Source organism: Mugil cephalus, chromosome 13, assembly GCF_022458985.1.
Source record: "Mugil cephalus isolate CIBA_MC_2020 chromosome 13, CIBA_Mcephalus_1.1, whole genome shotgun sequence".
Taxonomy (NCBI): Eukaryota; Metazoa; Chordata; class Actinopteri; order Mugiliformes; family Mugilidae; genus Mugil; species Mugil cephalus.
The window spans coordinates 6269330-6297251 of NC_061782.1; the positions used below are offsets into that span (position 1 = coordinate 6269330).

Sequence of the window (27922 nt, forward strand, 5' to 3'; positions counted from 1 at the left end):
ACACGGCACACGCCTCCTACGCTCTTACGCTGAAATCCCCGGTGTGTGTTTGTGTGTGTGTGTGTGTGACTGCGTTCCAGGAGGGTGAGAAGGGCGAGCAGTCCCAGTCGACGTCGGGGAAGGCCTCCATGAAGTCGGTGCTGGACGGCCTGGGAGAGCTGTGGGACCAGCAGCAGTACGACACCGAGTACAACCTGGACAGCTTCATGCACTCCCTGCAGTAGCACCGCACCACCCCCCGCCCCGCCCAGCCTCCATCAGTCGCCTCGTACGCTGGCCAAGCAGGACCTGGTCAGAGGTGCGAGGAGCCCCCTACTGCTGCATTCACCTACCACCACCCCCCCTCCCCATGACACGTTAAACAAGATAACTATGGCTAATAGTTAGCTATAGCTAAAACAGCTGAGATAAGAAGCAAATATAAATATTTTATTCTTCTACAGGTCATAAGTCTTTTCTTTCCCATAATTCCTTGTTGAGTGTAAAGCCCCCCCCTCCTCCCCCCGCCTTCAGAAACCACTGAGACAATAAATTAGGTTCCGCCATAAACAGCTCCAGTGTTAGTACAGTTGTAATCTGCAGTTACCACAACCCTGCTGCTCGCCTCAGCTCACACTGTATCATAATTCTACTTATTCTTTATAGTTACAGCAGCAGGTGCTTCTTTTACAGCCCCCGACCCCCCCTCATCCGTCTGTCTCTCTTATATTACCAGAGTATTCAGTGTTAACTGCTTCAGATAGAAAGTCTTAACTTCACTGCAAAGCCCCGTCCACACCTGCCAGCGCCTCTCTCTGACTGATGGTTACAAACATGTTTTTGTATGACAAAGAGAAGGAGGGGAGAGTGTGACAACAACAAGCCACAGGATGTCATCACACTACTGGCTTTTTATAGCACACCGCTGACTGCTCGGCACAGGAGGAGGAGTTTGTGCCACCGAAAAGTTGGCTCCTGTCCTCCAGACGCAACCCTAGGACAATCTTTTTTTTTTTTTTCTCCACATAACCTGCGGCCGACAAAGAGACTTCGATGAACCGGATTCCTCCTTTGTGTCCAGCTCCGCCATGAGTCACGGCAGAAAATGTCCCAGATGGGGGGGGGGGGGGAGCAATGCACTTGAAGCAGCATTACAGAGACTGAACATGGGGCCAAGCTGAGACTGGTACCTGAAACTTGTCACAAGTATTTTAAAGGAAAAAAAAAGAAAAACAGACTTGTACATATTTCTGCAGCTGCTGCTTTTTGTTTATGATGGTGGAATTGTAATAAATTCTACGAACCTTGTAACTACCAGTCTTTATTTATTTGTCTGTGAACTGCCAGCAGATGGTGTGATTGTACATCCAGGAGTGGGAATATTAACTGCAAGTGTCAGAGTGGTTTAATTCTGGCATAAGGAAAACAAATATGGATTTGTGACGGCTTAATAATTCTTTAACAGATCTTTGCTATCGCGGATAATGTGAGTAGCTTGTTTTGTCTGCTTGTGTTTGCCGTTGTAGACAACATGTGCCCAGAAAAGTTGAAATTATATGGCAGGAAAGAAAGAAAATGCAAATTATAGCTTAAGGAAAGTCTGCTTTTACTCTCCTGTTTGAACTTAAGTGTCTGAATTGTTTTTAAGAAAACAAATGTTCTCAGTGTAAGTCTTCTGCAATCATACGTTTGCAAAAAAAATCCTTAAAACCATATGAACTCGGACGAAGTGGCCAAGATCATGCTGGACAGAGATGGAGGGGGATCACAGTGCAAAGGGACCACAAGGTTTCACAGGGTCGTACAACTACGTTTTAATGAGATTAGCTTATTAGTACAGAAAGAAGAAAACTGAAGGTTGGAACTACAGACTCTGAAGCGGCAGGTAAGCATTAGCCTCCTTTGTTTTCAAATCAAAGTTGTACTGCAAAAAAAGTATTCTAGAAAACCAAGATCCAAGTCAACAATCCCCAAAGCCTCGCCAAGGTGGAACAAGTGTTCAAGTCAGAAAAGGGAAAAACAAACACTTTTTTTTTTTTTTGTTTAAAAAGGAGGATGTTTGTGAACAACCAGCAACATGACGACACCGACGTTGTTAACCTACCCAGAGAATAAAGCAGAGTGAATACAGTATAAACTACCCAAGTCTAAATACACGAAATACATGTGCGTTTCTATAGAGAGTAATATATTGTTTAGGCATAAATATTTTTGTTGAAGTGAAACAGAAACTTAAAATAGAAAAGGCGAGGGGATGGATTAATATTCGGTGGTGACTAACACCTGAAACCTCTGAAGCTCGGGCGATGGAAACATGTCGGACTAGTTACCGGGGAGGGAGGTGGTTGGCGTTGGCTTCATTTAAGCTGATAGAAAAGGCCAGACAGAAATTAAGCTGGGACTAAAGAATTAATTTGATATTTTCAGTATCGATAACTCCCTGAAACTGGTTCCTTAAGCCAATTGAAATCCTGCTCACTTGCCACTTCATTAAGTACACTTGTGAAAACCTGAGCTTCAGGAATGTTACCGTATTGAATATTTGTTTCACATAATTCAGAGCTGTTGATTTATTATTTTTTTAGGCTGTGGTTTGTACAGCTATTTAATCGTTTTATGTTGTACTGACACGTTTCTATTATTTTTGCAGCCCTATTTTAGTCACAGGGAGAGGCTACTCATTAGTAACACCTGATTACCCATTATGCCCTCTTCAAATTGACTACACACACCTTCGTGGCAAAAATTTAGACGTACAAAGCAGGCGTAAAATCCCCCTTATTTTTCTCCACAAATCTCTTAAGCAACTTCAGACTTGCCAAGAGTTTTATAAGTGCCAGCCTGAAAATATTAATTATTATATGAATGTGATTAGTACGGAAGAGGATTAGGGCCACATTTAGAGCAAATCATTTTATATAAGTTTTATTTTGTTTTAGTTCTCAAAATTCTGACTTTTCTAAGAAAAACTTTGATTTAAGTAAAAATTCTGAGATTAAAGTCAGAACTAAAAAAATAATAATAATAATCTGTGGCCCTAATCCTCTCCCATATATTAAAGTTTTGGATATATCAAAGATTAGCAATAAAATTGATTTGTGTTCGTTTGAACGTGTATAATTTTGCCATGAAGGCGTCCAAAGGGCGCAAAATACATCATGAGAGTAAACGACACTGGATTTCAAAAGAGTTACTGCAGAAATTTATGCCACAAGCTGTAACACAGCCAAAGTGATCACCAAATGAAAAGAATTTACAAAAACAGAATAAACTGTTCAACTGCATCCTCAAAAATTAACATCCAGTTGAATTAGCGCCTTTCTGAGGTGCCATTTCAACGTAAACTGAATGTTAATAAAGTAGCCATGAAGCTAAGGTTTAGCGCAGGGCTGTTACGTTGGAACGCACTAGTTTTCACTAGTGACTCTAATGAAGTGGCAAGTGAGTGGTAAGTTAATTAGAGAAGTGTTGTTAGATTTGGCCACAGCCACGCCAGTTGGTTCCCAGTCTTCACGCTAAGCTAACTAGCAAAAAGCTTCTTACTGGGAAACCAACGAGAACCTTTTAGCTTAGCCCGGCGTAGCATTAGCGACTTGGCTTGGCCTCGTCCAAAAATATGCACGCGGCCGCCTGTGAAGCTCACTTATCGACACACGACCCCCTCCCCCCCTTTCTTGTGCACAAAAATGGAAAAACTATTTTTAGGTACTAAGCTAAGCTAACAGGCTTGAAGCTTTACAGATAGCAAATGGACAGGGTCAAAGTATTCCTTCTCCGAAATCAAAAGCGGGAAGGGGGAAATGTGTGGTTTCGGAAACTTAAATAAGAAAATACATTAAAAATAAAAGACACTTGAGACCATCGCCTGCTGTGAGGACCTCTGTACCTCTGTATTTTACAGTGCATCTCTACATTTACATTCACACTTAAATACAATCACGCTGTAGTGCTCTGCAGGGACCGAACCAGCTGCAAAGAGAAGGACGTGACTCTTCTTTAGGAGAAGCTGTTGAATATTTCACACAGGGTATGGGAGTAAGTGAGGACCAGTCATTGTAGCGGTAATTGTTGTGTACTGGAGTAGCAGAGGCAATGTTAAGTGGTCAGCGGTGTCGCCCAATGTCCACAATTACACCATGACATACTGCATGTACGCTCCATTCTGCACTTTTTATTTTATTGCCCATTCATTTGTTTACATTGCGAATCACTTGAACATCACCAACCACCAATCTGCTTCTTTGTGACTAGTTATATATATATATATATTTATATATATATTTATTTTTTTCTCCGTAGATCATTTTCACACTAATGTAAGCGACATCAGCGAGTTAACACATAAAGCTTAGCATTTCAAGAAACGAGACACTTTAGTAACAATATTACAAAGGTTTTTTTCTTTTCAGCTTCAAAAATAAAAGTGAACAAAAAAACGTGAAAAAAATAAACTTTTTAAAGAATTAGCATCATAAAATTAATTTATTCCAAGTAAAAATACAAAATAATATTAATGACATTGACCAGATATGAAAGTCTCCCCCAGAAATAACTATTAATGGTTGAGAAATAAGAGGAGAAAAAAAAATAATAATAATATGAAATAAAAATGTAAATATGTTTAAATTCTTTTCTTTTTTTAGCAAAAAACTTTCTAAAAAATAATGAAAATTTCTCAGTACAAAGGCTACATTACTACTGGAAGGTACTAGCAGGTAGAGTAGGTAAATACACAGTAGAAAATGATTTTAGTGAATCACAATGCTTGCAATGAAAATAATTCTGCAATAAAGATTTATGCCTCTTTTTTCTTGTTTTCTTCTTTTCTACAAACAGTACAAACAGTATTGCACATTACAACAAAGAATCAAGGTTCTTAGCCTTAAAAAAACGGGACTAATTCAAGTCTTGCGTGAATAGAAGGCCACCAGTCAATTGATGCACCTTGGGGGCTTTAGGTCAAGTTACAGGTGAAAACACTTGTGTTTGCTTTGTGTTAAAAAGAACATTCTCGTCTCTCTACCTCCAGCCGTCCAGTGACTCTCACAAGTCTCTCTTATGTTTTTTTTGTTTTTTTCCTCCCAGGCTAACGAATCAGGGCTGCTTTATTTTATTTTTATATTTTTTTTTATTATTTTTTCCCCATTTTTTTTTTCGTACAAAACAAAAGGGAGCACACACACTTTTAGGAAACATAAAAAACTTTTCTTAAAAAAATAACGAACAGAAGATTTCTTTCCCAACTCTGGTCAGCATAGTAAATGATTGACTATAAATATACAAAAAGGTGGGAAATATGTTTTTTTTTCCTTTTTTTTTTTTTTTTTTTTCAAACTCTCAGAGCACCTGATATTTGATTTCCTAAAGAGCTCCTTTTACCTCTCCTCCTTTTAATGTTTTGGCCAATTCGACCAGTGGGACACTTGCACCAGCTTCCACCGTGATAAAGTAGACCGTACTCCCGCTAACTACGTCATTATATTAGTTATAAAGCTCTAGCTCCTTCAGTTGTTGTCTTTTTCAAAAAAATAAATTCTTAAAATAAAAGCAAAAAAAAAATAAAAATAAGATAAAAGCATGATAAAAATAAAAAAAATCAACCATCTGTTAAATCATTTCTCTTGAAGAGTTAAATTAATATATATTTTTTTTCATCTGAATAAACTCACTTAGAAAATATCTGTTTCTCTCCTAATATATTTCAAAATTGAGGTATTGCAAAAGATCTTGTCAGTCAGAAAGCACGCTTTGTCGTCTTTTTTTTTTTTTTTTGTCTCTTAACAAAAACAACCGCTGACTGTTGAAAACTGTTTCAGATACAAAGAGTAGTGCATAACAAATATCTATCATAGAGAAGGAACAAACATAGAAAACCTGTCTGGGTGGGGAAAGAAATGTCACAAAAACACCCAGGATTCACTTTCATAGGGATATATACGTATTATTACTCATGGTTAGCCTGTTGTTGTTGTTTTTTTTTCTATCAGTACAAAAGTATCTTCTGCTGAGTTTCAATTAGCTTTTTTCTTGGACAAGAAACGAACAAATACGTGTATCTTAGAGCGGAGGAAAAAAAAACAGTTTACGACTAAAACGAGAAAGAGGAGAGGGACTGCGGGGGGCGCTGTCACGGGACAATCGCAACTCACGGGCACATTGGAAGAAGGGAAAAGGGGAGGGCACGTATTAACTCGCAATGATGTAGGATCCCGTTTAGGATTGTCCACAAAACTGCTAAAACCAGTGTAACTTGCCCCCCCCACCCAACCCCCCACCCACTCATCTAACCCCGCCTCCAAACCAGAGCCACTCTGCCTCCAACACTTAAAGTCCCCATGAATAATTAAATTCCGCAATTGCACGTGATATAAGTTTGTGGTTTTACAGTGACAAAAAAAAAATATTTTCTGTAATTTGTAAATAAAATAAAAATGTTGATGATGATGACTCATCCTGCACTAGTGGGCGTGTACTAAGTTTTAATTGTTACGTTCCTTCCCCCTGCTTTTGGTTCACGTACGGGGTACTTCCTGATCAGGCCGCCGGAGCTGACCAATCAGAGCTTTACCGTGAGAAATGGGGCGTGGCTTTCTGAGACTAGCAACTAGCGCGGTGCTAGCAAACTTCATGGGGACTTTAAGTTGCCATTCACTCAACTGCCGCCCACCCCGGTTTCAACTGCACCCCCATTTACCTTTTGATAAAAATAAAAAATATACATGTCCACCATTTTTTTTTTTCGTTAGCAGGTTCATTACTTCAAGCTTTGCAGGAAAAGAAAGTCTGGATAGATGTGGTAACCCCCCCCCCCCAGCTCGCACAACTGCATGTTCTGCATGGCAACGTCGTTCCTCCCGTTATCCCTAACCCAACCCACCCCCCACCCCATCCATTTTTTTGTGAGAGCGTGTGCAGGGCTCAGTTTATCAACCTCAAGTCTCCAGTAGATTCAATGTTTCGTCCCAAACGGCGCCCGCCCCCGATTCCTTTTCTCCTTTTTTAAAATTTCATTCCTCACTTTTAAACCGACTGCGCCGCCGTACCGTGTCAGGGTGGCCGTTCATTCCGTGTGTCTGTGTGTGCGCGTTGTCTGTCGAACGCCGAAAACACGTGAGCTCTTTGGTTGCATTCTGGGACGTAAACGTGGGCTTTTGTCAAATAATCTATAGTTTTTTTGTTTTTTCCTTTTAAAAGAGAGAGATCTCAGTTTAAGCTCACAGCTGTTTCGCGTCCTCTCCTCGGGTCAGGCTCGGTGTTTGTAGGCCTGTTTGTGTGCGTTAAGAAAGACAGCCGTCCTTATGTGTGTGTGTGTTTGTGTGTGTGGTGTACTGGTGCAAGTGTGTGTACAAGAGAACATATATATATATGTGTGTGCATACACTAGTTATGAAGTTTCACAGGACTTCTATGTCGGACATTGACGACAGTTAAAGCGAATCACAGTTCTAGGCATACTCAGACCTAACTACATACGGTATAAAAAATTGCACAATTATATCAACAATCACTGCAAAAAAGTACTTCACCTATCATAGACATTTGTAAATGGTAAATCCTACATTTAATTTGATTTCGTGATTATTAAGGTTTTTTTTTCTCTTTTTTTTTTAACCCTCCCGTCCAGATGCGTTCACTGCCCCGTGTTTTTTTTTATTTTATTTTTTTTGTGCAGGAACCCTCCGCACGGTTCCTCCGACCGGTCTCCCCCCGTGTTTCTGTCCAGTTCCGTGCGAGTCGAACGTACGTACTATAGTGTGTTTGTGCAAACGTGGGCAGAATCGGGTAGTAAGACATGATATCGAAAACTCTATTGCATGCAGCAACCTGATTGAAATAAACATGCAGTTAGGGGCGACCCACCCCGACCCCCCAAAAAAAAAAAAAAAAAAGTTAGCCGCCGCCGTTGCCCTTACGACGGCTCGTCTCTGTAAAAACACCAGGTGCTTCTTCTCTACATCTGTTATTTTTTTGTTTTTACACCCTAGCCTGAATAAAGTACGTATGGTATCCGTTTATACCATGGATTTAGCAGCAAAGCTATTGCAGCATTACATTTACATTTAAAAAAAAAAAAAAAAAAAAATGTTATTATAAAAATAAAGACCTAGAAATCCAAAGCAAACTAGTCTGATTGCGCATATGAGGTATTAATATTTTCAGAGTCAAGATTGAGAGCGAATAATATAGCCGTGTTATTTTTACTCCGGGCGATACGGGCCCACACTAATGGATAGCTGTTGAATCTTGCTACGATTTAAAGCCGCCTATTTTGCTCTTCTTGTGTGCATTAATTGAAAATCGCCTTTGGTAATTACTTTTTACTAGGGGCTATATAGCTACAGCTTTTGAAAATAAGTGCATGCTCCTTTTACATAAAATTTAAATTATCTATATATATGTATAGATAGGTACAAAACAAAAAATATATACTTTTTTTTTTTTTTTTTTTAAATATTTGTATGGTCCCACCTCTGTCTCAGTAAGGAGGGGTCCCACAGGACGTACCACACCACCCAGTCAACAGAACAGGGAACTGAAAGTAGCCAGGTGTCTAAACATACCATCCTGTGTGTGTGTGTGTGTGTGTGTGTGTGTGTGTGTTTGTGTGTTTAGCTTTTGTGCCGAAGTGCAAATTTCTAAGCTGATGGACTTTCAATGAGTTCAAAGCCGTGTGGTATGAAGAAAGTCTCTTGTATATTTGAGGGTATCCTTTTTGCTTTTTCTTTTTTTTTCCTCATGACGTGTTTGTGGGGAGCAGGGTGGAGATGTTGGGGCTGCAGGAGGTGAGGAGTTGGTGTGCAGTGCTGACCCCGGCTTCAGCGGGGTAGCGGGGAGAGGAGAGGGGGGGTGTGGGAGTTTTTTTTTTTTTTCCTCTTTTTTCGTTTGTGGGGTCGGGTTCACCGGGGGACAGGAGGGAGGGAGGCAGGGAGGCAGGGCCGACCCCTCAGCTCCAGCGGAAGGACACGTGTCGAGGGCGGTCGCCCCCCTCCTTCACCAGTGGCTTGTGGAACTCTCGGCCGGCGCGCGAGTGGATGCTGGCCCAGCAGTACTCGCAGTAGTACTGCAGGCAGGTGACGTTGGCACAGAAGAAGGGCGCGAACTTCCCGCCGCAGCGCGCCCCCTGGCACTCGTCGCACATCTGGTCGTCCAGGACGTACGGCTTCACCTCCACCTGGGAAGAAAGAGAACGGAATGAGAATGATTCAATCATTCCTGTTCGGAAACACGCATGTGCTTGAGTGCAGTCATCTCCTTTGATGTGATGACCCTTTTATGTGGATTCATCCCTAAACCTGCACTTTCTGGGTTGTGTCATCATAACATATGAGAAACATGAGAAAAGGGGTCTCCAGATGTCGGCTTTGTGGCATATTCTGCAATGACAGCCATCAGCACCCCCTGTGAAGGTTTTAGTCAGGACGCTTGTAAACAGATCTAGTGTGTACGCCTCTGCCTGTTCCCACCCCCAGAACCTAGCATCCCTGCTGAAGGTCCAAATTTGTCCTTCTTCTTTGTGAATCCAGGACCAGATCAAGGCAGGCAGGCAGTTTCTCTCCTCGGTCGCCATGGAGACGCCTCAACGTACGAGGCGGGCAGGGGTGGACGCTACCGTGTCACAGCGTGGTCACAAAATGAAAGGTTATCAAATCCTCCAACAGCAGGAGACCGTCCTCCTCAGCTGCAGCGCAGAACCCGCAGACGAGAGCAACGGCTCCGCGAGACAAACGAGAAGAAGCGATGCTCGTTTACTAAACACTAATACTAAACTAACCAGTGGGAATTAGATTCTGTGTCAAGAGTTGAGGGAATTGTTTAGGCTGAAAAAAAAGGATAAAACCTGCACCAAACGGGCATCATCTACAACTCTGAGCCCACGCATCTCAAGAATGTTCCACTTGTGCTCCACTTCCTCTGGTCCGCAGTGAACATGGTCATAAAATCATTTATGGCATCTATTTATAACAGAAAACGAAAAAAATAAAAACTTTGCCAGTTAATGGCTCAAAATAAGTTTTCTTCTTCTTCTTCTTCTGCTTCTTCTTCTTCTTTTCAGCATTATTTTCATTGCCACCCGGTTCCAGTCACAATAAAGACACCCTAAACCCCCACTGAAGATAGATGGTGATAGCTGAGGCGGGGTGGGCTGCCCCGCCCTGCAGAGACTCGGCTTTCTGGCTGACAACCAGTCTCTCTTGGTCACAATCTGTCCCGCTGCAATTGGCCGGCGTGACTAAAATAACCGGGCTGCAGCACAGCCTGAGAGGATATACATGCATAAGGAACTACTATAATTAAACCCTATGTGTCTGCAACTTGAAACATCTGTCGAGACTCCGGCAGCCAAAGGCCAGGGTGATTACACAGCCAGGCACGGCCTTCCGTTATTGTAGGCTGCACTGAGCAGCTGGCTGAAAACCCAACTATAATGAGAGCTCTGATACATGGGAGACGACTCGAGCTCAGAGTTCAGCGCTGCAGTTTTTTTTGCCATAGGAATGACTGCGAGGACCAAACTTGTGGCTCGGGCGCCGCGCGCTTCGAGAGGAGGGGACTGTGTGAACGGAGCTCGCGAACCCGCTCACCCTTTTGTCGATGTCATTGTGCTGCAGCTGAACGAAGCGAGCGCTGATGGCGGCTATGTAGCTCTGCTGGTTGGAGAAGGCCACGCGTCCGGCGCCCTTCGGATATTTGAGCTCCGGGTCGGTGTCAATGCCGGCGTAGCAAACCCCTCCGTACAGCCGGTCCATGATCATAGCCAGCTCCACTGAAGAGAAAGAAGGAAAGGGAAACGTTTATTAGCGTACATATTAAATATGGCATCGCAGTTGGCTTCGTTTGTTTTAATAAACGGGATAATCGGTTTAACTTTCGTGATAATCTTTTATTAACTGATGTAAAACTCCACCGTGCTCCACTATTCATCTGAGCGGCAGCCTCAAACTGCTGGTATAATTAGCGTGGGTCACATTGCAGACAAGCCAGCGATGTTTATCCCAAGAACAGAAAGAGTGCGCCTTCCATTACACCATGAATTCTTAACACGATGATCACTTGGCCCGGGTCCTGGAAACCCAAGCAGAGGATTGCTTTCTCACAGGGAGAACTTTCATTACAGCCTCCGGACTCTGCGCTCCATGCCAGTCGATGTTATGAAGCTAATTTGGAGACTTATTTGGCCAAAAAAAAAAAAAAAAAAACCCCAAAACAACAGTTTTAATCAATATTAGCCCCAGTTACCTGCACGCAGAGGACGCGGAACCCCTCCAACAAAGATAGTCTTGCGGGGATCCAGAGGTTGGGAGCCGTCCATGACGAAGTCGCTGTCGCTCAGGTTCCAGGGACGGATCTGGACCTGTAGACGACAGACGGTCATTTTTAAGGCTCTGAAACTGTCCAACACAAACTGAAATATCTCAACAATTGTTATTTTTATACTTATTATGGTAGCGCAAACTTGTAGAGATATTCCCAGTCCCTACAAATGTCTGGTGATCCACTGTCCACTGAACCTCTACAGATTGCTAATGGAATAAGAAAGCAGCTCGGCTCAAAAGTTCTTTTTTTCCAAGAAGCATGCTTATAAAAAACGTCATATAAAGGACGTCTCCAACTGCAAACAGGGTTAGAAGTCACTCTGTCCTCTAGAGGGTCGCGGGGTACACGAGTCTCACTTACACACCTACGACCGATTTCAATTCATCGAGTAAGCTAACGAGCATGTCTCTGGACTGTGGGAGGAAGCCAAACAAGCAAACTTCACACAGAGAGGTCCCAGATGATCATTGGGTTTGAATCCAGAACCGTCTCGCTGTACCACCCACATCATACATTATAGACATAGAGATCCCTTCACGGTTTGTAAACAATGTGACATTTTTTGAGGGGCGGGGCTTAACTGGAGGCTAAACATCTCAGAGACTATGTGAACAGATTGTTTTGGCAAAGATGGACGAGGAAAATGCGTATTTTAGAGAATGTACTAATACATTCACTCCCTGAGACCGTGAGTCTGACTGATGGGACTATATTCACCGACCCCTACACTCTCACTCACTGGATGGATGACTTGACCAAAGGAGGACACAGACGGGACGAAGTCTGGTCTGTCTTTATCAACTGAAGCCTCTCCAACAAAGATATTACAAGAAGTAAGTGGAACCACTGTGGAGGGTAACGTAGTAAATGCAACTTCTGCTTGGACACCCCTGAAACTTAGCTAGTGGTTAGCATTAGCATTAATATGTAACACGAATCCCCAAAATAAGAATGAACTTATTTAATGTAACTTCACTCACAATTTATTCTAACCCCTAACGTTATCCAGGCTGAAACTAATGATGCATTACATATTAATCTTATCTGATATGAAGTGTGTGTGTTGTTTATTGTGCCACTCCAATCTTTTCTTTTAATCGTCATAACAAAAGTTGTCTACGACAACTTGTTTGGCACCAAAACATACAGCAAGATGAAATTTTCACGGCTGACAGTGACAGTGTCGCCTCAAGCTTCCCTCTGCTTTGCCTCCAGCTAACATCATGACGTCACAGTGACGTTGGCCACGAAGGGGTCCACATATCTGTATATATGGTGCTACCTAGCTAGCTATCTGTGTACACGTTATAAAAAGTATTCGACTGATTGGCGTGAACATTCGGAGCAGATACTCACTTCATTCACTTTGTTCATATTTTTACATTTGAGTTCTAAGTCAATCCTTAATGATCATGGTGGGCACAAACATGCTACCATGCAAGTAAAATCTCACAGAACCACTGCAGACTCTTATTTACAGTATTGTTTCTTAATAAGTGCTTTTGTATTGTCACTGTACACCGATCAGACATAACATTACAACCGCCTTCCTAATGCAGGTAGGTAGGTGGTACATGTCTGAGTAACATCCACATGAATATCAGGTCCGAAAAGTTGATGGTCCGTGTTATTCACTCCTCGTGTCAGTGGTCATAATGTTATAAATCGGTGTAAGATTTCCATAAATTGAAGGAAATATTGGTGCCTCAATACAGGGGAGTCAAAACAAGAAAAAGCTCTTTTGACCCCAAATATTTTTCACGTTTTTCACTCACCGGTTTGTCTTTGATGGTGGGACTGGACACACACAGGTAGAGTTTACTGTCCTCCTCGATGCAGGCGTCGATCAGGGCCTGAACCGAAGTCTCTTCCTGGAACAGCAGGAAGGCGTAGCCTGTAAAGGGAGGGGAACAGGACTTTATGAAAAACATAAACAACAATTCTCCAACTCTGTTTAAAAGTCACAGCCCTGAGACCGTGAGTCTTTACAAAGTCCGTCGTACAAGTTTGAATATTTTTACAGCGACGATAATGAACAAGTGACAGTCCCATGACTAGGCCTCGTGTACTTTTCCTTCTAACAATTCATAGTTTCAGACAACTTGGGCCCACGGAGGCATATGACCTTGTGGCGTCTCCTTCTGTACTCATTTCCCTCGCCTGCCTCCGTGAGACTCCCCTGCTGCCTGCGCCGCCGCGGATTAAATGGCTCGGAGGGCTTCGCTTCTAAAGCAGCCATGCAAAATTGATCAGCCCGGCGCACGGCAGATCTTCCGGAGCGCTGTGGCAGGTAGGGAGAGTTCGCCGGTGCCTCGGCGAGGGCACAAAGAAAGAGAAATTCAGACAGTCACTCTGTACTACTGAATTATTCACCACCGAGAGGAGAGACCTCGTCCAAGGTCGGAGCTATTAAGCCGCTTCGGGAGGGACAGAAAACCAATTCAGCACGGTGCATCCATCACACAGAGCTGCAGGGATCAGTGGGAAACAGAGGTCTGATTTAAGGCGAGAGACCAAATCCACTTTCTTGAGAGCTAGCTAGTGAATTCACAAAAGGGGCTGATGTCAAGTCAGGGGAACACAAGATCCTGTCCGTCCGCAAGATCGCACCCCCCGTCAACTGTCCCTTCCAGAGCACGCTACCTTGCAGAGCGTCTCTCTGGATCACTGCAAAACTCGTGCGTGTGCGTTTAGTGTGACTCGCCAGCACACGCCCATAAACCCAGACCGTCACGCGCTTTTGTGGACAAGTGCATGAGTGGCAGCGACAAAGAGGAATGCGCAACCGTCACGTTTCACTTTCAGCATTCCTGAGAGGAGCTGCTACTGTCGAGACGAGCACAAAAGGAGAACAAAAAAGGCCTGACTCGGCAAACCCAGTCAGCTGTGGTATGTGGCTACGTCTGAGTGTATGTGTGTGTGTATGTATCAGGGCATGGGAGCGGAGGGGAGGGGAGGGGAGGAGCAGGGAGGGGAGGGTTGTGAAGGAAAAAAATAAATAAAAATAAAGGGCCTCAAAGGTGCGTAAGCAGGCTCGCGTGTCCTCAATAGAGGCCTGAGTCAGCGGCGTGTATCCTCAAGCATTTGATGTGACGCCGTCCGCCCCCCCCGCCCTCCCGGAGCGGCGATGACAACCGTGTCCCTTCTGACTTTGCGTACATCCGCAGAAATGTGTGCAGATCACTTTGTGTCATATTAGGCTTCAGCATTTCCATCTGATGTCTTTGAAGTGGAAGAAAACCACGTGTGTGTGCACAAAACTGGGCGACAACAACAAATGGAACAGGACCCAGAATCAGCGTTTTACAGAATCCGCCAAACATCATAAGATAACTGCTGGTCACAGCTTCTCGTGTATGTGTTTTCCTTGCATGTGTGTCTTGGGAGGTGAGAATAGACACTTTTCACATTTAGTTTTTCTTAAGTTTTCAGGAATGTACATTAGAAAATCTAGAAAATAAACTGAAGGTCATCAGGGATTGATGGACCTTCTGAGGGTCTGTTGTGCTGTTCTTCATGCTTTGAGTTGTTCCTAAACCTTTATTACCTTTATTGTTTGTGTGTGACATCAAGGAGTGTCATTGCTATGGTATCCAAAGGTTTCCCAGCACTGTTTGTCACAATATGTCATTCATATCTACTGTCTGTGGTCATAATGTTGTGGCTGATGGCACTAATCCTTTGAAATGATACATATATCACGATAGATCACATGTCTTCAACAGGGGGTCCGACCCCTGGGGGTCTGCAGAGGTACTGCAGAGGAGGTCGCAAAATCCTTGGTTGATTAAACATTTTTATATATGTGTATATATTTTTTTATATTTATATTTCTTAACATAAACATTAACATGCATCGAACTTAATAGTAAGGATAAGGGATAGCTTAATATTGAATGCAAAAATATATAGTACATATAGCAGGTAGGGGGTCCCTACTTAATGTCTCCATCAGTTTGGGGTCCTTGGCCTGAAAAACGTTGAAGATAATAGTTGAAGATAATAGTAGGTTAACTATGAATATTAAAGCTAAATGTGCCATGCATTAATGATAGTAACGTGTCCTGGTGGATCAATATTAGATTTTGTTCTACGCTAATATAGCATCACACATGATATTGAGTCTTTGTGTGTACCTACTATATTATGCAAAGTAGCCACAGAGGCTCTCGCTAATTAAAATAATTCCGCACTTGTTATTTGCAGGCTAATAAGCTCAGTGGGGCTGTAATGTTTTCCTTAGTAACACGCTGCACCGTTGCGTGCAAAAACTGCAAAAACTGCAAAAACTGCACATGCAGGAAATACAGAATCACACTCGACATAAGGACAAGTTTGTGCATCTTCCTCCACGCGCCTTGTCATCACCCGACATAAGGCCTCTGTTTCTGTGTTGCAGGCTTACATAAAGAGGGTTTGTCATTGGGAGGAATCATGTGGTTAAGCTCTGACATCCCCCCTCGGAGAAAAAAGAAAAAAAGAAAAAAAAAAAGTCTTGCTCAGTGAAAACGGCATGAAAAGGCAGAGCTAGCCAGCAGCTTATACAGTCTGAAGGAGGGAACAACATGTTCCCTGACCCAGGGCAGAAGAGAGAGACAGAGAAGAAGAAACAGAAGAAGAAGAAGAAGAAGGAGGAGGAGGAGGAGAAGAAGGAGGAGGGGTTGGAGAAGTGAGACGGATGGAAAGAGAGAGCAAACAAGTGAGAAAAGGTAGGAAGAGAAGGAGAGGAGCGGCATGAATGACTTCCACACAAACGGGAGAGTTCGGACATAGATGGGAAGGAGACGAAAAGAGAGCTGCTACTTAAACGGAGCCTCGAATCGGAGCGGCCCTGATGAGAGGAGCCTAGAAAGCCAGACGGACGACCATTTCAGGGCGCTCCACTCCATTTCACAGCGAGCAGTAGCCCCGTGTGAACTCCTCTTACATCATCCACACCTGTCTGGGCAACGGGAAACTTACAGGTGGAGGCAGCGAACGTCCGGGAAAGATTTATGTCTCTAATAAAAATCAGTTGTTGAGGTGGGGAAAAGTGAGAATTCAAGAAAACGTTGCTGCCTCGCCGCCGTTTTGCAGCATCCACAAACAGCAGCTCCTAATAAAATCACATGCAAATCCTATTTATTTTCTTATAATATTTTATATTATTTTATAAATTAAATTTTTTTTTTTTTTAATGTCTTACACCCATCTTTCTTTTTACTACAAGGGTGTTTTTTCATGAGCAAATGAGCTACTGCACTGCAAACATTACAAGAAAGAAGCAAAATATTGTTATATTCAATCAAATCATCTTGTATTAATAAAAAAAATGCTTATTTGTGTCAAGCAAAACTTATTTTGCTTGACAAAAAAATCTTAAAATAAGCACAAAGTTCTTGTCTCTGAACAAAATATAAGATGCGTTTCTTTGATACGGGGATTGTTTTGCTGTCTCGAAATTGCTTTTTTGCACTGTGTGACCAAGCAATTTTCCTCGTGGATGAATAAAGTCTATCTATAAAACTCCCTACCAGTCATTTAGAAATGAAGGAGCTGCTTAGATAAGTAGCGAAACGTCTTTGGGAAACTGAACTAGTCCATTTGTCTTCGATACACCACGATCCGGACTGAGAGCCTTCACAGCACCTTGCCATCGACGCGTACGTCTACAACACATCATACAGACGTTGCGAAAGAAAAAAGAAAGAAAATTCAGTCTGTAGCCGGGGGAACGCGGTGCGACTTTGCACTAATACGCCTCGCTGCCAGAGGCCGCCCATTGCAGCAAACTGCACCAGATTCCACAGGGCACTACGCCACTTGAATGCTCTGCTATTTAGTCTGAATGGTGCTGAGGATCTGTCTCTGTTTCCGTCAGCCTTGCGCACTGCAGAGGCTTACGCCAGGGGAGGAGAGCGCAGATCTGCAGTGGCTCGTGCCTGAGATTTATAGGGCTTTGCTGCTGCTGAGCTCCCAGCGCTGTCTGGTGAGGAAGAGGGATACGTACGCCGGCTGCATTTTCCACCCTAAAGGGGGATGTTTACAGGCGAGCGATCGGCACTTGGCCCCCGTGAGCCGTGCGTACAATCCGGTGACATCATGCGGGGCCGATTCTTTCCCGTAACGGAGAGCCAGCAGCGCGACTCGCTCCGTCAGAGGGGCCGTTACTCCCACAGCAACCTGAGGACGTTTGGTCAAATTACTGAACGCTAAAACTCACAACCACTTAACCAAAGAACTGCCACCGGGAAGAGTATTAAGTCAGGCTTTATGGCGGCTTAATAGTTAATAGTCTGGGTGAGGGCATCATTACCACTTTTCAAGTCTGTACATTTAATATGAACCACAAGGAGCCAGTTATAGCTTAGCACAAAGGCCTGGATACAGTGGGCAAACGGACAGTTTGAAGAAAATCCACCTTTGACTACTAGTCCCAGATAAGATCTGGACTATTCCTTGGCCGGGGACTAGCGCTAAGCTAATTTAATACCATCGATCTCCTGGCTTTAGCTTCCTGTTTGGCAGAAGCATGGGTTCAACCTTCTAATCTAATTGTGAGAAAGAGAATAAGCATACAGTAAAGTATTTTCCGTAATGACTACTCTTTTTTATTGTTTAGTTGGAGCGGGCCAAGACATAAAACCCACAGCGCTCATTGCTTTGGCTCAAATGAGACATAACCTTCAGATTTATTGGATGTATATAAAAAACAAATGTTGATTGTTTCCTTCAGTTTTAAGCTATTACTTGCGATTATTGCTCTAAATATACTCGACTGAGTCAAAGCAGCCTGTCGCATTTGTTTCCTCGCGCACGGTTCTCCTATTATGTCTTTGCAATTGATACCGTAGGGTCAGATCAGTCGTTGAGTGGCGCACAAACATCCTTCCACTGGTCTCAGATTGCAATCTCCCTATTATCTCATCAGCCGAAAGTTATGTTGGTTTAGCCGAAATCTAATCCACGGCGACTGGATAAACGCAGCAGCGATATTAAGATCCAAGCTTATCATTTCGCACTCTGGGACCCTTCGATCCAAAGCCGCACCTCTAACCACGATCGAGAAACAAAATCAGCCAAAGACACATGGGAGCAAACCTTCAAAAACAAACACGTGCATCGCGAAAGCCTGGAGGTATTTTTCCGCGAAGCCAAACCTCCATGTTTACTACATACCGCACGACAGCAAAGGCGAAGAAAAAAAGAAGAAAAAAAGAAGACTCTGCCACCGAATGCCGTCTCACTGCAGAATTGGAAGTGGTGGAGCAAAGCTAGGCACGCGGGCATCTGCTCCACTGAAAACAAATACCGGCCTTGAGGCTTTAAAGCAATTGGAAAGTAGTTAGTGACAGAGTAGAGGAGCAGCGTCGCTAATCATCTCAATTTGAGGAAGCCACCCGCTGAACAGAATCCCAAAACGAGGGAGGGTAAAGACAATAAATAAAGCAAAGTGCGAATGACACGGCAAGATGTGAGATTCCTCTCCGCTGCATTTAAATAGATGCAAATGGAAAAGAAAATGGAAAAGAGGAAATGCGGCTGTTTTGTCCGATGATGACAATAATAAACCGTAAACATTATTTATAAAGCACTTCTCAAAAACGCAGTCACGTAGGGAACTTACAGAGAAACTATGAAAACAATGTCTTTTAAGCTTTTAAGAAGTGATTTGAAAGGCGTCACTGATTGTTTCAGTGTCTTCGCCTCGAGACGTTATAAAATTCCAGATTTGTGACTCCGCAGCGAGAGGAAAAACATCTTCGGACCAAGCCCGACAAGCCGTCATTGTTTTATGACGTGGGCATCGGCTCCCAATGCTCCCAATGCTCCGGCTGCTGCAGACGACACAACCCTCCTCCTCCTCCTCTCTTTTTTTTTTTTGTCCCCAGTCACAGACGGAAATAGCTCCCCGGCCTTTCCAGCTCAGTGCCAGCAACGGTGACGACGGACGGCGCTGCAGTGATAAGAGAGGGCGTGAGCGACAGGAAGACGGCCAAGACCGCGGCATCAGACAGAGATGTTCCATCTGTTTGAATAGTAACTTTATCATGACACAAGGCTGGTATATTTTTAAAGCTGCATGAGCTCATTTTTTGGACCCATCTCACACTGATTCACGTCCTGCGTTTACTGTCCTTCTAACTCAGTTTTGTTCTCCACCAACTGCCAAGGAAAATATCTCTTATCACTACGACTACGTCCTGAAAATGTATTCTTAGGAAGTGGCTGCATAGCAAACAGTGGCTACAACTGAGCTTCCTACTTTTTTACTGTTGATTCTCAGGGCCTGTCTATGTGGAGTTAGCAAGTTTACTCCCATTCAGAAAACATGGGCTAAACACAGGACCATCAGTAACTTTGTTGTACAATTTCCTTGTAATAAATGAATAAAGCACTGTACATAACTTAAAATTGTGAGACTGATTGTATACATTTGTGGAAAAAGGTTTTTGAAATCCAAAAGCTAGCAGCGCTACTCGTGAAAGAGGAGCAAGGAGACATGAATATTCAAGTAAGTGTTTCACTGCATGTAAAATTAGTATACGCCCCCAAGTGCAAGATGACTCATCTATATTTTTATTTATTTTTTTATTATTATTTTTATTGTTTCCCAGAATTAACTAAAAAAAAAAGCATAAAAAGGCAAAACACCTAGTCCAACTGAAAAACCAACCAGCAGGCTAGCAGTCAGCTAGGAGCTAGCAACCAACAAGAAGACACCAGCTAACTAGCCTAGCCAACAGCAGTAGATAAGAAGTGATGGGATATGCGACTACATGTCAACCAACACTTCTCCCCTCTGCAAAACACATTTAGAAACCAAGTCCAACTGAAAAAACAGTTGGCTACCAACTAGCAACCGACAAGAGGACACCAGCTAACTAGCCTAGCCAACAGCAATAGGCTAGGTATGCGGCACATCATTGGGGTTTTCAAGCGGGCACCTCCCTTTTAATTCATGGGGACATTAAGGTAACGAAATGTCAGATATTATCCGATAGCATTTTATGGCATCTTACGGAATTAAAAAAGCGGTGCGGATTAGAGCGGATGTTACGTTTGACTTAAAAACCAATTCATACGCGTGCATTAGCATTAAGTTCCTCAGAACCTCTCAAAATCCTCCTGAAACGGTACAATCTGTTTCACCGTCGACGACCAGATGTGCATGAAAAACAGAGACGTTATACTTTTCCGTTCATCCCGTCCAACTTTCCAGCCACCGCCATTCAGATAGTGAATAAACTAAGTTCTAATAATAGATCCACAAAAACCAGGGATGAAATAGGCCACGATAAAACCAGACTTTCGCCACAAAAATATCCACTGATAACAAATATACTAACGACAGCGGGATAAAAGCAAAGGCTGCAGACGGACAAAACGCTTTACAGTGAGCGCACAACACAGTCTGAATTGGAAAAATAAATTGGAGAGGAGACGACGTAATATTTCAAAAGTTCATGTCTGATCTTACTTCCAGTCGTCTCTAACCCTGCCCCTATACTCAGCCTGAGCCACGATGTGAGTCATAACCTGCACCAAAACACTTTCATAACCGTACAGACGCATGCTGCCGGCGGTTTAATATGAAGTAGGATGGAAAGTGACAGCTATCTTCCATTCGGTCAACCTCTGAAGGACGGTTATATGAGGCCGATGACCTCTCGATGCGAGTCCCACATTTGCAAATCACTCATCACACGGTTCGGGACACGCACACGCACCCGTGCACTTCCTCTAAACCTTAAGCTGTTAGCGCTAGGAACTCTGACTCCGGGCGTCTGTCCAAGTAAATATGGAGATTAATACGGAGAGTGTGATATAAACAGGATATTTTAGCAGCTTCCCTTGGAGTTTTGCAGTGGGGTTTTAAATTAAAGAGAGCGCGAGATGAATTCTACGCAGATCACTAGTCCCACGTGTCTCCTCCCCTTACATGGCGGAGTCCTCCAGCTGCTGTAAGCTCATTCACTGCCCTAAAAGGATGATGCATTTTTTCTCCCGGCTTTGAATATTAGTAGAGCAGAGCCTATTCAAAATAATCCTCCAAGCTAAAAAAAAAAGAAAGAAGGGGATGATGAAAAATGAGAGTGGGGGAGAAACTGGCAAAGATTTTTGCAGGTCCTCCAGATGCAGTGTATTACCATCTGCCTATGGAATGTGAGTTATTTCCAGAGCGTCTTTAATAGCTTCCCTAATATGACACACTGCAGCTCCCAGGCCCGAGTGACTGATGTAGAGGCTTGGACGAAGAGGAGGAGGAGGGTGGTACGGCCCTCGTCACCTGCCTAAAAAAAAAAAATTACACCCGAGAGTCCGCGCAGGAAAGGGGAGAAACTTTCACACTTCTCAGGTGCTCCTTGGAGCGAGCGGTTGTTAGGTCAGAGCTCTCGGTGGCCAGTTACGGAGCCATTACACGCTGCAGGTGTCTCTCTGTGAGATGACTACAGGGCACCGCTCAAATAAACAGACACCACCGCGGCCTCCCAGCGTGAGCCGCAGATTTCTGGTAACGCGACTCCTCGCTGAACTCCGAGGCGGCCGTGCGCCCGCCGTGATATTTATTGGTGCAGACTTTGATGACTGATGGGAAAATACAGATTGGGCCCGGAGAACCCGCTGTTACCTTTCGGTGGGAAGTAGGACTTGCTCTCGGCTTTGTGGGGCCAGTCCACCACCAGGTGCCCGTAGCGGCGGAAACTGTTGGTGATTTCGTCTGTAAAAGAAATGCAGGAGAAAAAAAAAAAGCGAAAGGGTTATTTTTAATACAATTTCAACGCGCACTCGCGGCCGCTCATGTAATATGCATACGCAGGACGCCATGCAGAGACACACTCGGAGCTGAGAGGGGCAGGGCTTCTATTTTTTGACCTGTTCCCGCTGCAGTATAGTTGCCACTGAATTAAACAGGAACACAGGCCGGGCACATCCAGTCTGCACCGGGCCGACGCGTGCAGTGGAAACTCATGAATTTTTCAGCCGGCTAAGAGCACGTACTGCGCATTGGTTCGAGTCGTAGGTGTGCTTGTTCGACCGCGTAGACACATATAAAAGTAAACTTCGCATTAGGGCTGGGCGGTGTGACCAAAAATATATAGTATATCACGGTGTTTTTCAAGATTCTGACAGTATCACGGTATTTTATTCATTGTTTTTTTCACGCATGATCACATGTTCTACTGGTTGAGAGAAATTAATACAGCAGATTGACTAAAGACGGACTATTTTACCGTGATGAGGAGTAAATATTGCAGAATAATCCCACACTGATAGTAAAATAGGTTTGCATGGCCCCGTTGTTATGTGAGGCTGATGACCTCTTGATGCTAGTCCCACATTTGCAAATCACTCATCACACGGTTTGGAACACGCACTCGTGCACTCAGCACTGCCTGTTGATGTGGAAATCTGGGACATTTACAGCTCGGAGATAAAAAGAATGAAATGTTAAACTGGTCCAATTATGGTTTCATTTATTTTGACATATTTACTCATATTTATTTATTTAAACTGCCTAAAATGTCTGAAATGTCAATAGCAGTGCGACCGGCTACCGTAATAATTGTAGTCTGCGTGCATTTTTTTTTCTCTTTCATAAAAAGCTAAAATTGGGGACATTTTCAGGGACAGCTACAGCCGGGGGACATGTCATCCAAAACGGGACTGATCTCAGAAGTCGTGGAAAAAAAAACAACCATTCCAGCACCATTTTTTTTTGGCACAAGGCTTCTCGTTCTGCTGCTTCATTTTTCAGACTTTTCCAACTTAACCACACCTCGCAGTGGAGCAGTCGCACCATGCATGTCTAAAAGCGCTACATGGTGAAATGGTCTGGTCTGAAACAGTGTCTCGTGGCGCAACGCTCCAAACGCTGTGTAGTCAAATACACCAGTATGCAGGTATATTAAAAATTCATATCATAACGGAAAAAAAAATACGAACCGGTATAACACCCAGCGCTAACTTCTGTATTAAACTCTTTGCAGGCTAAACGATGCAAATGATGAAAAATATCAGTAGATAACCTTAGCTCAGTGATGTAAATTTGTCTCTTTTGTTTGTTTACAGTGAACAGGAGGCTATCACTGGCCCAGCTCTATCAGCTAGAAACCAGGTGAAAACATGTACAAAGCTCGAGCTCTTTCCAGTGACTGATTCTCTAATCTATACAAATGTCTATGCACTAGCGTAGCTTCCACGTGTTTCCAGGCTTTTGAGCTGTGTGAGGCTTGGGAGTGGTATTTTGATCTTACTCAGCAAGAAACGCATTTGCCAAAACGTGCCATCTGTTTTTTGTTTAGGGGTTAAAAGTAGTTTTTAACAGCCAAAACAGAAAAAAAAAGTTAAATAATGTGAAAATTTAATATCCTCAACAAGGAGAGTGAAGGTGCCCTTAAGCAAGGCTCAGACGTGCCAGTGGAGCCGTTAGTGGCAAACAGCCAAAAACACACTTTGTTCTGGGGGGGTGTGTGTGAATATACTGTACGGTGTGTATCAGCATAAATCTGCTGCAGGGTGGTGCTGACAAAGAGGGCCTGAAGTTGAGTGAGCATCTGTCTCCACAGGTGCAGATGAAAAGCTCACCTTCGTCTATGTCGGGAGGGAGGCCTCCGACGAAGACCTTCCTGGAGTAGCGCTCCATCCTCTCGCCGTTCTGACAGCGGGTCGGCGAGTTCAGGCCCGGAGTCAGGGAGGGGTCCCCGTGGCCGTCGTCGAGGAAACCGTCTTCGAAGGGAAAGAGACAGGAGCGACCTGGGAGGAGATGAAGAAAGAGAAAGAAAGAAAGAAAGAAAGAAAGAAAGAAAGAAAGAAAGAAAGAAAGAAAGAAAAACGAAAAAGGACACCAGGAAGAAGGAGACGGACAGGGATAACGGGGGGAGGGAAAAGATGGAGAGGTGTGGGGTACGAGAGGCAGAGTGGATTAATCACATATGGAGACGCTTTTAGCAGCAGCAGCAGCAGCAGCAGCAGTAGTAGTAGTTTGGATTGTGGTAAGAATGTTATATTAAAAAACACCAATTGCAGAGTTATATCTTAGCTCCGTCACATGTGTTATAACCCACGTTAATTATTTCCAATGCATATATACCCATTTGGTGCCAACTGTACAAAGCCAGATGAAAAACTTTAAATTTCCAGACAGGATGAACTGATTTGTTCCTTATCACCATTTTTACTCTGATCTTTCCACCCTTTAAGCAACATGCGTTAACGAGAATGGAGGGACCGCTGATGAGCCGGCGATGAGCGTGGTCGTGGTTGAAAAATGAACTATGGGAGGTAGCTCCTATTTTCTGACCGACGTCGCCAGGCCAGCTCACCCGCCCACAGATTGTCCGTGGGCGGGAAAGTTGGTCTGGAACGTCTCAGTTAGGAAGTGATTACGCTCTGGGAGCGATCTGCTGGGCCAATCAAAATGGTTTGGGCGGGGCTTCGTGTGGTGATGGATGGAAGCAGTGGTTGGCAACACAATGGCTCTGGTTGGTTGGAGCACTGCACCAATTGTGCGCAGATATACACCGATCAGGCGTAACATTATGACTACCTTCCAAATAATTTGTAGGTGTGTCGGGCGTGTTGTTAAATAATGTGGTGACTCATCGGAGAGTGGACATGGACATTCTGAGGGTGTCCTTTCTTGTCTGGCAATAAAATGTTGATATTGGGGGGTGGTTGGGTCCTATGGGTTGAGGGGAGGAGCCTCTGGATCATCCCACAGATACTTGATCACATTTGGAGTGAATTCAGTGGCCAGGTCAACACCTTTTTTCATGCTTTTTTTCTATTAGATGTCTGCCATATGAATGCAAGCAGGTCCAAAAGTTTCCCAGCAGAACATTAAATCGTCCCAAGTTGTTTACTTCTCCAGTCAGCGGTCATAATGTTATGCCTGATTGGTGCATTTGTGTAGAAGCATTTCCTGCCTCTTCTGTATGCGTGTTCCTCTCAGCGCCTACAGTGCATCACCTTTTACTGAAAGCAATTTGGTTCAGATATCATTCACTGCACCTCGCCAGCTTCACCACACCACATCTATACCGCGTAACCCCTCCACCCCCCACCCCCCGTCCCTCCCCTCTCCCCAAAGCACAGCACTGCAGTGACCTCAGAAAAGGTCCCCGAGCAGCTTTCCTTCCTCCTCGCTGAAGAAAGACAGAATTAGTTCAAAAGCACATCAAGACAGAGATGAGCCACGTCGGAAGCGCCCATCCTTGCCATCACGGCGATGAATTACTTCTGAGTCAGCATAAAGGGGAAGCCCTTAAAATCAATTTTGGAAGCGCTCCAGCCAAATGTGCTTTATGGTTTGGGGTTTTATTGGACGGCAGCATCGTGCCGTCGCAATATGTTTTTTTTCCGACCTGATGACACTTTAACGGTGAGATGCGCGATCCAAAAACTGACTTGAAAACTGACTCAGAAGCGAGAGGGAAGAAAACGATCACAACTTTTTTTTTTCCCTCTCGCCTTTAAGCAAAAAAAAAACAAAAACAACAATCATATAGGCAGATTTGATGGAGCAATGCCTCGTCCAGATTAAATGCGACACATGGAAAACTCCGTGTGGAAATTAATATGATTTTCATTCAATCACAGCACAGATGAAAAGCAGATAGTGACACCACACTAAGGCCACCCCCCCTCATCCCCTTCAGCCTCGGAGACAGACAGAGAGAGAGAGAGACGCGGCCAGCAGAACCCCAGAGAAAATGCCACACGTTACCTCTTCTGCGGCCATAGCTCCGGGCTGCTTGTCAGCACAGTGGGAGAAGGAAAGGAGGAGACACAAGGAGGACACACAAGGAGGAGACAGAGGGTTGGGGCAGGAACAAGGACAGGAAAGAGATACAGAGACATGGGTTTTGTGGATAGAAACCAAACCGGCAACATCTCTAAGACTACAGTGGAACCACAGATGGCCACACCTAAGCTTCGGCAATGGGACGGGAGTGATTATTACCGCCTGGCATCCGGCCACGGTAAACCTGCTGCACCTGCCTTGGCAACAGGCGCGTGCAGATGCTGCGCGGCAATGGGGAGGGCGATAGGTGAGGCTTAGCCACGGAAATGGGCGAGATGTTTAGCGGCATAATGCAACGCCCCATAGCCAAAGATTGTAATCTCGGCTTAATGAACGCGCAACTGGCTCGGGTTCCTGCTAATCCTCTGCGAATATTCACAAATGAGGCCATAAAGCAGAGTGCAGGCCGGGCCGGAGGTAGAGCGGGTTAGTCATTATCGCGGCCTTGGTAAAATATTAAAAGTTGCTCTCGGGTCGAGTGTGGCGGGGTTAGGCGCAAGTGGAAACTTCCCACAGGATAAGAGGAACGCACGGACGTGCCTCGAGGTTCTGATACCAGCTGAACTGATGGAAATCTACAGCAAGGCAAAAATGATATGCACCAGATATCGATATTAATTGTCTCATGTCACCAAATGGTATTAACAATATAGAAAATAACTAAATTTGGCTAATAATTAACTAATCCACTGCAAACCATGTTACTCAGTTTGACAAAAATGAATTAAAACCTGACTCACCAGCTTCTTATTTTGGGGATTTAGGTAAAAACCCTAAATCTCAAATGCATTTCAATGTATTATAGAACCAAACTATCATACACCGATCTAGCATAACATTATGACCACCTTCCTTATATTGTGCAGGTCTCCCTTGTACCTCCAAAACAGTTGTGACTCATCAGAGAATGGACATGGACCTTCTGAGGGTGTCCTGTGTTGTCTGCTATCACAGTGTGGGTTATTTTGGGATCTAGGGAATTTAGAGGCAAGGTCAACACTTTTTCCTAAACCGTTTTTTTGTGTGTGTGTCTGTGGCTGCTGTCATTGCTATGGGGGGTGGGGGCGGTGGGGGCGCCTGGTCTGGTCTAGGTGGGTGCTACATGCCTAAGGAACATCCACATTAACGCCAGGTCCAAAGGCTTCCCAGAACCCAGCTTGTATTTTCACGAGATGATCGATTGTTATTTACTTCACCTGTCAGTGGTCATAATGTTGTGGCTGATCGGTGTATATCACATATCTCCATCCCTTGAAAAATGTGTAGTATTAAGTGTCCTAAAAAGCACTCAAAGAAGCTGGCATTGGGATTTATTTTGTCAAAATGAGCTGCATTATCTTACTTACTTCATGATACATTCACTATCTCTTTGTCAAGCTTTCGTCTGCATACTGAGCACTAACTGGATCACAGCTAGTTTTTAAATTGATGTAACTCAGGTATTACATTGCTAAATCCCTCATCTTGTTTCAGGATTGCGTGTTGAGTGTTTCCTCCTGAAATGTTCCCACAAACACTTTTTTTTTTTTTATGTAAATCCTGCCATGCTGGGGCATGAAACCGCAACAGAGACGAAATGCGGACGGTGCAAATGCCAACAAACAGCAGGAGGGGTAACTCAGCACTAAACGGAGCCTCCTGCTCCTCTAAACTCATCAGTCACAAAAGCAGACTTGTCGCCTCAAAAACCAATATGGGCCTTTGCATTGTGAGAGCCTCCATTATGTGCCTTGCCCCTCTGGCTTCTCTCAGGGAATATATTGTCTGTGAGCCTCTTCTCCCTTGCTATGTTTTCATTAAAGCAGATCTGGATCTTCAATCCAAAAAACCTGGGCAGAC

General features: G+C 44.0%; 2 protein-coding genes across 8 annotated transcripts in view; one reads left to right on the plus strand and one right to left on the minus strand.

Annotated features, from left to right (window-relative positions):
- The window catches only part of btaf1 (BTAF1 RNA polymerase II, B-TFIID transcription factor-associated), a 29824-nt gene extending 21748 nt beyond the window's left edge, over nt 1-8076 (plus strand). Inside the window, exon 38 of the mRNA XM_047603968.1 lies at nt 81-8076. Within this exon, the coding sequence (XP_047459924.1) occupies nt 81-224 (144 nt within the window). The 3' untranslated portion in view covers nt 225-8076. The remainder of the gene's footprint in view (nt 1-80) is intronic.
- Nucleotides 5311-27922, minus strand: part of cpeb3 (cytoplasmic polyadenylation element binding protein 3) — a 41764-nt gene continuing 19152 nt past the window's right edge. For 5 of the 7 annotated variants that reach the window (XM_047603971.1, XM_047603975.1, XM_047603972.1 and 2 more), the window contains 7 exons: nt 26006-26029; nt 23866-24033; nt 21908-21997; nt 13071-13189; nt 11218-11332; nt 10563-10744; nt 5311-9151 (listed from right to left, as the gene is read on the minus strand). In XM_047603971.1, the coding sequence (XP_047459927.1) occupies nt 8924-9151; nt 10563-10744; nt 11218-11332; nt 13071-13189; nt 21908-21997; nt 23866-24033; nt 26006-26029 (926 nt within the window). In that variant the 3' untranslated portion in view covers nt 5311-8923. The remainder of the gene's footprint in view (nt 9152-10562; nt 10745-11217; nt 11333-13070; nt 13190-21907; nt 21998-23865; nt 24034-26005; nt 26030-27922) is intronic. The other 2 variants (XM_047603970.1, XM_047603974.1) reach the window with 1 other exon arrangement.